Source organism: Cottoperca gobio, chromosome 4, assembly GCF_900634415.1.
Source record: "Cottoperca gobio chromosome 4, fCotGob3.1, whole genome shotgun sequence".
In the NCBI taxonomy this organism is placed as follows: domain Eukaryota; kingdom Metazoa; phylum Chordata; class Actinopteri; order Perciformes; family Bovichtidae; genus Cottoperca; species Cottoperca gobio.
The window spans coordinates 8,163,494-8,177,968 of NC_041358.1; the positions used below are offsets into that span (position 1 = coordinate 8,163,494).

Genomic DNA, 14,475 nt, shown 5'->3' on the forward strand with positions numbered 1-14,475 from the left:
ATGGAAGACCAGAAAGAGGAATAATATTGAGAATAGCTTGTGTACTGCGAGTACACATGTGTATGTGTGTGTGGCCAGTGTGACCTCTGCAGTGATGGCACAACAACGTATATCTAATGCCTGGACATCGCTCACATCTTTAAAGCACTAATCCCAAAATTTGGTGGACAAAGTAAAGAGGATCACATTCGAGGCGGAGCTGAGCAAAACTGAGTGATGCATCTACATAACATTTCATCATCATCTGAGAGTTACACATCGTCTCTAGACTTTAACTTAGAGCTACTAGCTATTATGATATACTATTATTATAGCTAGCTTAAAGTTTTAAAGCATTTGCATTCTGATTATACGCAAAGGGATATTTATCTGCCCGACATGTGGCGCTTTTCAAAGTTGATGAATATTTAACACAAAGTAGAAAACTCCTACAGCATCACTACAGTGTTTTATCTCTCGACCAATCAAGGCCTTTACACACACTGGAGTCGGTTTTCTTTGGGCAAGTCAATATATTTTATGAAACTGCTGGTTTTGTTAAGATACTTTCACACAGAACGTAAATATTAAGTGGCAACATAATTTTCTTTCGGGACAAAGTCGATTTGTCTGAGCTTTTGCGCTACAAATAAAAGGCATCAACCATTCAGGCTGTGCTGAACAGACATATTCTACACTGTGGTGTAGATGAGGATTATAACAACACAGAGAATACATAGTCGGAACCAAGACGGACACTTTATTACTCCTTCCAAACTTGACAAAGGCTGCGTATACCAGATTCACTTCCTCCTGTTCTTACCTTTCACAATAAAAGCCCTAGACAAATACACTACAGAACTCAAATGCACTCAATAATATAGCTTTCAGTAGCTTAGGCTATACAATGTACCTCAGAAAGACTGCAAGCTGCTCTGGAAAATACGGATCCCGGTAGTTGGTCTTCTGCTTGCACAAATTGAGACCTTTTATTTAATAAGTGTTGTAAAATTCTAATCACATCGATATTGGCTACATGTTTTTTATTTATTTTTAAAAGCCTTTGAAAGCATGGTATCAGATCTCAGGTATTTCTCAACAACATTACATTTTTTATCGACAAAATTATCAAAAAATAAAGTTAAGGTTTGCGGGGAAAAAGCCCCATCCTGAGTTAAGATACTCAAACTAATCTGCTTCATCAGGGCTGTGTAGGTGTGGTTTGATAAGATTTGATTGACATACATTAAACGTTTACAACCCTACAACGGTCATTATGACTCAACTTCTTAGTGGTATACGGAAACAGGTGACATCATTTTTTCCCCCACAACTGAGCCCTGCCCACTCCCCAAAAGCAAGAAAACAAACAGTTGTTCACAAAACTGTCATGTGAAAAAAACAAAAGTGGCAGAAAATGTGTGTTTACGTAGGAACCCATCGCTCATAGTAAGAATCTAAGTGGGGAAATATGTTAATAGAGTTTTTCATGGCCTTTAAAACACAAGTCTAAAGTTAAAGCAAAATATAGTTTAAGTCTCTTATTAGAGAGCAAAATAAAACCACCTACTAAAAAGGAAAACAAGGAGAATTTCTTGAGACTGTTTTAGATTCATTCACAGTTCAACTTTGGCTCTGTAAAGCTAATAAAGGAGGTCCCTAAGTGAACCCCTTAAACAGCACAATTTATAAAGCTCCTAGAAATGCTCAACAAGACCCTGAAGTCATAAAGCATCCTCCATGTCAACAGCCGTGCCCAGTGCCCAGATAACCCTGCCCTGGCCTTAATGACTATCCAGTGAACAACCCCCCCCACCCCCCCTCGATCAGTCACACAATCCCTGCTCTGCCATGTGTCCATCTCTGGATGCGTGTGTGTGTGTGTGGGACATAATTAACATGCCGAGCGCTCCTCAGACTCTTTGCTCGTCTTCCCACGTAAACGGCGAACCCCCGATGATTATTATGGAATCACTTGAGTGTGTGCAGACATATGGAGGAGAGCTGGGGGAGATAAGGTTACTGTCATAGGGCCGGGGGTACATGAGGGTGAGGGGCCGGGAAACGATATGGGCACGCTCTCCAGCTGACAAAAGGTGAAGATTTATGTAGCAGCTCCTAATGGCCTCTTACTTTCCCCTCCCTGTTACCAGCTCTATGTAAAACAAAAAGACCAAAACCACACAGGGCTAATACACACTCATTAATATAATTACAGACACAGTGCAAGAACAAACAGAGTTCAGACTTTGCTCCATGAATGTTGAGTTTAGTGTATTTTCAACTTTGGGGACTTTTCCTGATTTTAATCATTACTTGAACTGGGTGAATTAAACACCACAGTTTATGCAGAAATACTGGAAAGATCAATTATCATTAAGATTCAAACCCCTATAGATAAAGATGGCAATACCCCCCCCCAACCCCAACAAACCGATTTACCAATAAATGACACTTTGCCTGCCATGTGTTCTCAAATAATTAGTAAAGCTCTGCCTGCGTCCTGTTAGGTTTCTGATTTATCCAGACAGCCTGGCACATGGGCCACTCCTCTAGATACCAAGAAAACATTGACCTCCTTAACTGGGAAGGAGTCACAGTAATCTCAGGCTAAAGTTTCTGGACTCAATAGTATTGATGACACATTTCAACACATGCCGCTCATCATCATCATCATCCGCCCCCTCCCCCCCATAGATGCGTAACATAAAAAAATCCCCATGCGCGATGGCAAACGCCACTCTGAGCTAATCTTGGAGCAATTTTAATGTGATCCAGTATTAACTTTAAGCTTACACTTAAGGTTTAAATGGCTCCCATATTGACATTGATTGAGCAAAATGGAAGAAAGTTAAGGGACAAACTCGACCCAATTGCGTTTAATGTTGCTCCATTCATCCGGCCAACATGTTTTCTGTCAAAAGGAGTAGAAATTAGAGCTTCTCCGTCAAGCCATCACGAGTAATGTTAGGCTAATTAGCTGAATTTTTAGCTAGCTAGCAAACAAAGTAATGTCTCGTTAAGGAATAAAGCAGCTCTTGTATAGCCTACTTGCTGCGTCCCGACAGCACGCAAATGTATCCATTTATTGAAATTTGGGTAAGCAAGCATCTCCGTATTGATTCAACTTGGATTTACTAAATGGAAATCAGTTCTTAATTGAGCAACAAAGCTCTGATTTTTGCTGAACTGTGACTAGAACTAATCTTAGCTTAAATAAATCAAGTCTAATTATGACTGGTAATTCATAAAGGAAAAGTATAAAACCTTTTGAGCAATTTGAAACGTATTTTAAGTTATCCAGTCATTTGAGCAGGTTTAGTGAGGTCGCAACTCTTTGTGTGTCCTCGAGGCCAAGCGAGGTCCATCTGCATGTTCATCTCCAAGGAGTCCGAACTTTAATGGCCAGTTGACAGTTTGATGAGAGTCCGTGGAAGGAGGAGGGGTTTTACAACACTCAGGGGTAGGAGTTACTCATGTGGACATACTGTAGGTACAGGGGTCTGATCACCGGCCTGCACAGCTCCCTGGGTCCTGAGAGGTTAATCAAAATGCCAAATGTTACTGTGCACCGTGGCAGAGAGCTATACTGAGCCCGTGCACAAGACACCATCTAACATCAGAAACTGAATCATTGACGCAACCGAATAGCCATAATATTTATAGCAGGCACTAAGATAAATGCAAGGCTGAAGCTACTTTTTCCTGCTAAATCCGAAAACATAAACCGAAAAACAAGAAAAAAGAAAAAGGACTTTTGTAGCTCTCCTACTCCGCCTGCAGTGGCAACAGAACTTTCTGCCTAAATCATTACGGTAATGCAACAATTCTGGATGTGTGATTGGTTTGCATGTGTGTGTGGGCGCATGTGTCGTGCAGAGCGTGTGAGACGAATGGTGACAGATATAAAGAGAAAAGAAGAGAAGCAACTTCACAGACAGAGAGAGAAGACAGAGGTCCACCTGTTCGACACAGAGAGCCTGAGAAAGTGAAGAGGAATGAGCAGAATGCCAGTGTGTGCGTCAGTGCGTGTGTGTGTGTGTGAGAGCATTTGGTTAAGGTCCACACGGTGCAAATGTGTGTATGTGTCGTTCAACTGATAATACTATGGGAGCACCGGAGAATGGCATTCAGAGAACGGTATGTAGAAAAGCAGCTGATGGGAGAATCATACACACTCACAAACAAACTATTAAAATCATTTCACCAATAAAAGGTTCTGAGAAAGATCAGCATACACGTACGTTAGATATAGTGTAACGCTTCCAGTATGCACATAGCAACACCTGCTGTGTGCTGTGATGTCCAACCAAACAAATAAACAGTGTATAAGCTGTGTGTGCGTGTGTGTGTGTGTGTGTGAGAGTAGAGTGCCAGACAAGTGGCTGTGGTGTCAAGGAAAAGTGGGAGAAACTGGAGCAAGTGTGAACCAGAGAGTGATGCAAAGAAACAAACAAAAATAAACAAGCGTGTGTCGTGCTGACAGACTGGGCTGTAAGAGTGTAACGGTACGATTTTTTGACATAATATCAAAAATGTAATGTCTGTAGGTCAAAGAAACATTGCTCTTTACAAGGTTTATCCACTAACAAACAGAGGGGGGGGGAGGTTGAAGAACTTGGAAGCATATAAATAATAACCTACTGATAATATTCTAAGAAGCAGATTAGCAGTGTTGTAATCAAGACGGAGCGAACACCAACACAACACAAGGAGAGCATTGAGACAACTCCCGATATAAACTGTGAGGCTGTCGTGTGCAAGAGCAGCAGCTCAATCAAATGTTCATTTCAATGCACTTTGTTAATTGTTCATTCAAAATGTTTAAGTCCTGAACATTAAAAAGGTTTGGGTAAAACATAACTCCTCTCCATGTTTAATAATGCTCTACTCTCTAGTCATGTCTGAATTTTTGCATTTCTTGAACCAATCAAAAATGTCAAGGTTGGGCCCAAACTCCATCAGCGGTGTGTGGAGAAAATGGCCAGATGGTCATTTTTAGTTTATTCAGAACAAGGATGGTAAACTTCTGCTGCAGTGGACTGACAAACACAAGTGTGACGTTTGGTGAGCTGTTCTATTAGATGTTTGGCAAGTTGTTTTACATAAACAAGCAACTTTAGAGATAATGCAATAAACCAGAAAGCGGCCCGAGTATGTTGGGCTTCAGTTAAGTTTCCCTATTTGTAGGAGAAAATGTAAAAGTTGCCTTTTTTCTGAAGCGTTTAAGTGCAAAGGTGCCACAGCGTTGGCATGGACGCGCTACAACCAGCTCAACGACATTAAAAATGTTTGATGCTTCAGGTGTGTGTTGCTTTTCAGTATCAACACATCACTGCCGTCTTTTTTATTTATTTATTTAGAGAAGCTGCAATCAGCAAATTACTTTAGATGGAAGTTGGTTTTAAAGCAGGCAAATCTAAATTTTCTTTAAGTGCAACTTTCTAATGGGATACTAAAATAGTGGACATTTGTAAAAATGGTTTATTAGCTCCTCAAATTATTACACAGCACGGTGAAGCCCCTTGTTTGATGATAGCATTTCATCTGTGTCTGCATGCGTCTGTACATACAGTAGTGTGCACATGCACGTCGCTGGAGAAAGTGGGAAATGTCAGCGCGGGCAGGACCCCGATGCAGAGCCACATATGATTTATGGGTGAAATAAATGGGATCACTGTAGGCACGGTAACAGGATCCCAGAAGGGGGGGGGGATTCCTTTGTGGTGGTAATGGTCCCATGGTATCAGGGGGTGGGGGTGGGGGGTGGGCATGTTGGTAAGCTGATGCTGAGAGCAAAGGTGGCATCACTGCCACTGTAAGAGAGCCAACAAACACAACTGTGTGTGCGTGTGTGTGCGTGTGTGTGTGCGTGTGTGTGCGTGTGCGTGTGTGTGTGTGACGCTGAGCAGTAAAACTCAAGTAGCCAATGGATACACACCCTTCTAAATATTAACTCTGTAACAAGAGAGAGTTAGGCTACAGTTAGACTGAAAACAGCGCTGCATTAAAACTACACAATGAGTGTGCATTGTTGATGCTGTGTAGCCGCAGGGAACTGAAGGAAGATAAACAATACCACACAGGTCCGGTTTGAGTAATAACTCCATGAGTCTTAATATGCATGAGACACCAAAGCAGAGACAGGATTTTTACAAAGTTACCACACCAACGATCATTTAACCTTTAGTCTTAACATCTCAACGTCATCAGTTAAAGATACAGACATCTCAAACATGTGTTTATCGCATGTGTATGTCCCTTTAAATGTGTGACTTTGACTATAGAGACTTGTATCTGTGCAAAGTTAGTCACTAGGTGCTTTTACATTCATCTGCTGAAGGGGGAGGTGTCTGTGCACTTCCGAAAAATCTGAGATTCAAACATACTCCGGGGAATCATATTATCATATCATATATTGATTCAACACAACATCGGCAAAGAGTTGTCCGAGACTTGTCGGAGAGCAAGAGTTAGCATTAGCATAGTGAAAGTTCTGAGAGCAAACATGGTCCGGTGTGCAGTTTCTGGATGTGACCTGGACCCGGAGCCCAGCGCCCTGCCTCAAATTCAAGGCGTTTTTTGTTTTTTTTCTCGAATAAAATAAATAAATATATTTTTTATTCACAACTCACTTTTCACACTGACAGGTGCTCTTTTATTAAATGAACTAAACTCTTACGCTATTGATCTCATTTATGTGCACGTTTCAGTTTGTACTGTCACATTCTCTCCTTCGCTCCGTTTTACGAAGGGCGGGGCTTCGCAGCTGACACACACACACACACACACACACACACACACACGTGCGCACACACTTACAGAGCGGAAGAAAGGAGAGGGGAGAGCTAAATAGAAACTGCGCCGCGCACGCAATCTCCCCGCGCCACGCACGCACGCACGCACGGTGAGCGCCCAGAGGAAATGCGACACAAGTTGCCCTGTAAAAAGTCAGCTGTAAAGCTGTGGCTACTTCTGTTGTTTTAGGTCAATCTCCAACATTATGTAAAGTCTGTGTTGGATTCAATGTATTTTGTAAATAGGAGCTGATCCCCCTTCAGCTGTTACTGATCCCTAAAGAACTGAAACAGTTAGTTGGTTAATCAAGTTAATCGGAATTAACCGTCAACGACACCCTACATACCCTCTGACTGTGAGCATTAATACCCCCGTCCCTCAAATGTGAGGATTTGCTGCTTTCCTTTGTCTTATGTGCGTTTAACTTCACTTAGATTGTGTACAGTTGGACAAACAAAACATATGATGTCACGTTTTTCAAAAGGTTTTAGTCGGCATTTTCACTATTTACTGACGTTTCATTGAATATAATCGTTGCATCCAGGAGTTATAACGCGCCACACTGTGACATTTCATAAACAGCAACTAATAATTGTATGATGATTTTGCTGCATTAGCTCTTCAAATGTTATTTTCCAGAAAGTGATTTATTAATTCAGATGAACTCTCATGACATTAAAGTTCAGACGCAGAATAAGATTATACAGAAAATGCCTGCAGTCTGCAAAGTGATATGCAGTACTGGGCTTAAAAAGTCACAAGGCATATTAGCAGAACGGTGAAGACAGCTACAGAGAGGAAAAAGACCGAGTGAGACCGGATGAGAGATGGTGAGGGAGGGAAGAAACTGGAGTGAGATAGAGACCTAAAACGCTCCAGAAGCCTGTCACAAGGGGCCTGAAGCCGCACGGCTCAGCACTCTTCCTCTCTGTGGTCCGTCCGCTCCTGACATTTATCTGCTTTATTAGATTATCTGGGCTACATGGCTGTCTCCGGGCACATGCAGGCACACACACACACACACACACACACACACACACACATATAGATGTATACGTTCACATGCAACTCTCGATTCATTCCAGCCCTAACGGCTTACTTAGGTTTATGTCCTCTTTAAATTAAACCACAGATAAACAAGCACCTCAGAAAACGGCCGCCCCCTAAGAGAGGAGAGGCTAAAGCTGGCCATTGAAGAGGAAATTAAGAAACATTGTTTGCGAGTGTATTATCATGCATGTGTGAGTGGTCATAAGGTTGGAATTTTAACGGGCTCATCTATAGGGACTCTGCTTCCCATCATTAGTAATTCAATTTGTGCTTTATTAGCGGCTCTTATCGGAGGCACAGACGGCTGCGAGCAGCTTTCCTCACTCCATCTTCCTCAGCACTCGCCCCTGCTCCACCTTTCCCGTGTCTCTGATTCTGAATCCCCATCTTTAATTAGAGATGCATGTTTTCCTGCTGTAGGCCATTCAGGGTCTCCACGTGACATGGAGAAATTATTGAGAGAGGAAGGGGAATGGGGAAAGGGTGTAAGTGGTGTGAGAAAGGACGCACAAATAAAGTTAAAGAATCAGAAAAGGAGAAGCAGACTGATAGACGCAGAGCCATGGGGACGAATAAAGCCTAATGTTAATAGTGATGGCTTTTCTAATGTCTTCTGACTTCATTGAGTATGGGAGATTACACCAAGATGGGCATGAGGCGTGTAGGGTACACGCAGAATGACCGGAGGGTTGGAGGGGCAAGAGGAGGGAGAGGGGGAGGGAGGGAGGGAAGGAGGGAGGGGGCTGTAAAAACAATGATTGCTTTCCATCAGGTTAGGCCTATATTCTACAGTTCGTTAAAACAATCCAATTTGCAAAAGGATAATTATGCATTAGCTCCTTTTTATCTACTGGAGGGAGAGCGGTGCCAGGGCTTGATAGCGGTGGCGCTTCCTGCCTCCACCTCTGCAAATTACCCGCTATCGGCACTTGTTCGCCATCACGGCTGAATTGGGCAATCAATTAACCCCCCTCCTCCTCCTCCTCATCTTACAGTGTGCCTGTAAGCCTCTCTAGTGACAGCCAGCAACACAAAGCCCCAACAAGGAGCAAATGGATGTTAGCTGCTGCCCTCTACTGGAGATCGCTGTAATAACAGCTGCTGTCTGTGATGTGTTCACACTGAAAATATATCTTTATGTAGATTTTGTGTGTGCTTTTGACTTACATGATTGTCACACAAAGGGAAACGGTGCAGATAAAATGAATTGCGGATGGAGGTAGAAATAGCACAAGAAAAAAATACCCTTAAATCTTTATAAAATCCTTCTTTTACAAAATGGTAAAATACAGTGATTTCTGGTGAACGAATGTACTACAACAATAAGTATATACAGTAGTACATACTGTATTGTACTAGTATGTAGTGGTCTGAGAACAGCTGAACTGACACACGCACTGAAAGGACACATGAGGCCAAAGTAGAAAGAAAATTAAGTTAACAAAAGGCGATACATTAAGACGCAAAGTACCAGGTGAGAATTCACAGAAAATGTCTTAGTGGGTTCAATTCACTGGAAGAAAAAACGCTATCAAGGTAAGAAATATTGTTCAAAAGACTCTTTGTTCAACCCAAAGAGCTCTGATGGCACATCAGCCACGAACTGTGTGAAATCTTCTGCGCCTACTTTGATACATTAAACACATCGAGACATGGGGATGTTTCGGGGTTGGCAGCTATGAGGTTGACTAAGAGAGAAAATGAACATCAATCTAATAGAAATATGGAACAAGTCATGCATATGATCCTGTCATCTGGAAGATGAAAGAAAGATGTGAGGACACCGAAGCTGATCAGAATCTTTCTTTGTTTTTTAAGAGAGAAATGCCAAATCACACGGAGAAAGATTTAAAAAAAAATTCAAAACAGAGCACAAAAACTTTACAAATAGCATAAAGCAGGTTTATTCAACTACATTTCTAAAAGGTCCAGTTAGAGAAAACTTTTGTGAGCAAAGGTCCGGAGCATCATAATGTCTAACTTGCGTTATGAATTAGTGTGAGATATATTGAAGTAGCCTAGTAGCTGTATCAACGTCTGCACGTCATCAACAACTGACTGTCTAATCTAATAAAGAAAGTACAGTTTAAAAACATTTAGACTATATTTATTGTCACTTAACATTGAACTATACAGATATATATATATCTGTAGATATGTATAGTGTTCTTCTTGGGCTTCATTTAAAAATACAATTTAGAAAATAAATAAAATAGCTTTTGTGCATCTTAAAATAAAGTGCTTCATTTTAGAACAATAAAATAAAGTGTAGCAGCAGCTTGAGTTTCCCTTTTTCTTTAACTGTTTCACATCTTGATTTAACTCTCAACCAATGTTAGAATAAATCAGTCTTTACATCTTAACACTTGAACAGTTTAACCCAGACTAGCACATCCTGAGTTAAACTGTTCTCTGTGGCTGATGATGCTGACAGGTGTCCCATCTGCTTTATCTTGTCACAAATCAAAATCACATTGGGCTCTGAGTGCTTATGTTCTGTGCCCTCAGTTCAGACTTGAGAGGGTTTGTTTGATCAAAACGTTGTGCTTTGTCTCATAGTGGCGTTTCACATCACTACTGTTAATGAGCACCACGGTCTCTGAGCATATGAGACGCTGGTGTTGTGCTCCAGTGGGAAGGATGAACATGAATGAGTCCATTCTGGGTTGAAAGCTCTGTTGACTTTTCTCTTCTTGGAGAGCGCCATGAGTAGTTATTGTTCTCTCCCTATCTGCCGCTCACTCGTCTCTTCGTCTGTGTTTCTCTCCCTTTCTCCGTCTTCTCTCCCTGTATCGCTAACTCGTCTTTCCGTCTGTCACGCGCCTCTCATCTGTCTGTATTCAGAGTCGCAATTTTTGCCGCCTGGAATGCACAGATTTGATTGGCTGAGTAGCATCACGTGGGATGGCTTAACTCGCAAGCAATTGGTCTGTGAGTTTCCTGAACTGCTAAACCAGTGCCGTAAATACGAGAAAAGCTGCACCGGTTAAAATAGAAGCGTCCCGTCAAAATTGAAAATCCCTTAATAATTTATTGATTGTAGGTCCGGGTCCGGATTGGTTGGCGTCTGGGTCCGGACTCGGACCGCGGTCCGCCAGTTAGTGACCCCTGGCGTAAAGTAAGTAGCAGAATACCAAAAATAAGACGAAGCACGTTGATGATTTTGTGCCACTACAGAAACAACAGACCTGCCAGTTGGGCAGAATCATCAGTTAACATAAATACCAATTGCAAATACTAATAACTCATTTACTAATCACTAATTGTGACTACTATGGCCCCACTTTGGTGGACATGTCAGGAGATCCTACAGCACTTGAGAAGTGTATTGGGATGTAAGGTTTTTGGATGGGTGATAGACAGTTGGTGAGTTATTGGCTAAAACGAGTTGTCATAGCGCCACCAAATAGCCATCGAGTGTAATTCTTATCAACTAAGGAGTGACTGAGAACTCAAACCTATCTGGAAGGTTAAGCTTCTGTTGGTCTTACTGTATGGTTGGGTGAGATCCCCATGCTTGTAAGTGAGTAAGAGGAGAAGGAATATTAAAAAGATGATTACATAGTTCCAACATTTCTATTTAAAAGACCAGAGACAGGGCGTCCCGGTAGCAGAGGCGACCAATATGCAAATACTGAGTCCTTGCCACAGCGACCCGTGGTTCGAGTGGCCACCGTGACCATTTGCTGTATGTCGTTCCCCTTCTCTCTCTCTCCCCCTTTCACTATCTACACTTCTCTCTCTGTCATTAAAGGCATAAAAAGCCCAAAAATGAAAATTTAAAAGACCAGAGACACACAGTTGCTGTAGTCAGATATGTTCCTTCTTAACCGTGGAATGTTACTTGTCATGTTTGAGCATTTGACAGAAAAACTGTGTAGAATAAATGTTCTTCATGAAATTGAGCGGAACAAAACTCAACAACACCATACACACACTATGGTCTAAAGTCTGAAGTGTGTGCTTCTTACCCGTCCTTGATAAGGTGGGGGAGAGCCGCCTCAACTTGTGTCGGCCAAAAGACACAAGCTCCCTGGAGGGCGTCCTCCTAACTCCAACGGGACTCCTGGTGTAGCTGTGCATCCGACCCCGTGGGGAGTACTTCACTGCGGATGGGCTGGTCCCCTTCTCTGGACCACCTCCACTGTGGTCACAGGACAGACGGCAGAGGAGAACAGCGTGATCAGTAATACATTAGAGGCTACTAATAAGCAAATGATATTGAGAAAAATCTATTTCATTTAAGTATTCTGTCATACTTTGCTGCCACCCTCTGGCAAAAGTTGTTGCACTACAACATTTAAAGTAGAGATAAAGTGAATGGTACCATTACTCACCTAGAGGGAGACTTCCTAATGATTTTCATCCTGCTGCGTAGCTTGAACCCACCAGGGGAGGAGGATGGCATGAGGGAGGTTCGTTGGGCTACAGACGGGGAAACAACAAGCGCTCCTTTCACTCCTTTGTTGCTTTTTTCTGACGTCCAGTAGAAGACAGATCTACGGTGGGCCGCTGTTGCCCCTCCCGTCACTGCCGCAGAGGTACTCCAGCCTCCAGCCTTCCATCGGTAACGGCTACTCAGCGAGGAGTTGGGAGAGGAACCGGCAATTCCCTTTTTTATCTTAGAAGAGGGAGTGGCGGCTGCTCTGAGTTTCTTGGTAGCCTCTCCCTTCTCCAGAGCTCTCTGGGAGAGAAACAGGGCTTTGGGCGATAGTGACTTTCGAGTGATTTTAGCTTGTGCTCCAGCAGAGGAGGACACCCATTTGTACTTAGAGGTCTTGGGGGCGACATTGACTGAGCTCAGCTTTCGAGGTAACTTCTTGGCAGGCGTTTTCTTACCGAGTGCGAATGAGGGGGAGCTTCCACTGGCAACTCCAGCTTTTGAGACTGACGTTGGGGCAACAGCTTTGCCTTTGGGTGAGGGGATGGAGCTAGCTTGTTTCGGCTCCACTCCTCCCACCTTCTGGCTCTTTATCCAAGTGAACTTGGATTTTTTCAAAAAAGATGCACCGACTTGGCTCTGGCTGGTGTGAGATGTGGGGTTTACGGAAGGTTGTTTGGCTACTTTAGACAGAGCAGAGAGAGGTGCTATGGTATTAGCAGTTGTGAGAGTCGCTGGAGTTGTCGTAGTAATAGTTGGTTTGGTCTCAGTGCTGGTTTTGCTCATCAGGGAAGGTTTGATCTTTGCTTGAGGGATGCTCTGCAAACCGGTCGAGGTGTTGGCCATAACTGGAGATGGCACTTCTGAAGAACCACCGACCTTCTTTTCTGGCACGACGACATGCCTGCTTTCATTCCTCTGCTGAAGTTCTCGAGTTTGCCTGCGAAGCGTTTCATGTTGCACACTAGTGCCTGTTGAGCCGAAATACTCTTTTTTATCTTCATGCTGACACAGAGCTACTCCTGTTTTACAAAGAGTTTCTGTGGGGGGTTTTTCTGTTGCAACTCCTCCTGTGATACTGTTTATGAGCACCTTTCTCTTCTGTTGAGGGATCCCTGATGACAAAGTGGCAGTTGTGATTCTGTCACTCTCTTCTCCTCTGCTGTGGCTGGGCAGTAAGGTGCTGTGAGATATACTGTGGAAACTGGACTGACGAACAGAAGAGGAGGTAGAAGCTGAGGGGTGTCCAACAGAGGACTGGGGGTTCTTGTTGCTCAGCGAGTATGTTTTCCTCCAACCTCCATGGCTCTGAGGAGCATACACTCTCCCTCTGGAGCCGTCAGGATTGATGACAGATGTGCTGTGATCTCTTCCTCTGGCTGATGTTGGAGCTTCTGAATGCATTTGCTCATCTCTTGCAAATGGGGTGTCGCCATGGACACTCTTATGTGTATTGATGAGATCTGGGAATTTGAAAATAGAGGCATTTAGTCATATAGATAGTTTTGGTTTAGTTTGAAGATTAAAGGAATTTAGTATATGGACAAAAAAAAGTCTCATACAACAACAGTGTCCCTGTTACTCTGGATAATCCACACAACATGCTGTCAACAGTTCTTATTGGGATGGAAGACAGGTTAAAATTTTAAGGAAAAACCTGAACAAGTGACTGGAGATATCTAAAAAATCCAGATGCTTCCATACAGGGCACAATGAATCCCCAACAGGTTTGATAAGAATGAATATGAATGAAAATGTTTGCTTAGGACACACCCGAGGGAGGTAAAAAATAAAACATCCTGATGGAAGAAAACCGCAGCCTCCACAGAAAGTTTAATTTGTGTCCATCAGGTCAGAGGTGTTATCGCCTTGGAGTTGGTACTAACAGATATGAGATATGTATTCATAAGTTCTGTTAAACAAAATGTATTTTAGCCTGTTACAAGCTGTTGGTGTACCTTTTTTGTATTTATTATTCACTAACTAAGCAATAACTGGCCCTCTAGTTAATGACAGCTCTGCTCCACTGTGCTATACAAGCCTGTGGGAGATATTGGAGAGACAAATGAGACTTCGTCTTTCCCCACCACCAACACCAAATGAGGAAATGTATTTCGGAAGAACGTTGTTAATGTCTCCATAGTTACAGGCTCATGTATAATGTGTGCTCAGGAGCATCGATGCTGTTCTGGCGGATTGTAGTGGACAAACACTTTACACTTTGTGTTGGTTTTCAGTTTCATTTGTCACTCACAAATATTGTGTCC

The 14,475-nt window shown here is 42.7% G+C and overlaps 1 protein-coding gene across 1 annotated transcript in view; it reads right to left on the reverse strand.

Moving 5' to 3' along the window:
* Positions 1-14,475, reverse strand: part of zc3h3 (zinc finger CCCH-type containing 3) — a 60,375-nt gene that overhangs the window by 45,359 nt on the left and 541 nt on the right. Inside the window, exons 2-3 of the mRNA XM_029430316.1 lie at positions 12,165-13,671; positions 11,799-11,971 (exon numbers count right to left, since the gene is read on the reverse strand). Of these exons, the coding sequence (XP_029286176.1) occupies positions 11,799-11,971; positions 12,165-13,671 (1,680 nt within the window). The remainder of the gene's footprint in view (positions 1-11,798; positions 11,972-12,164; positions 13,672-14,475) is intronic.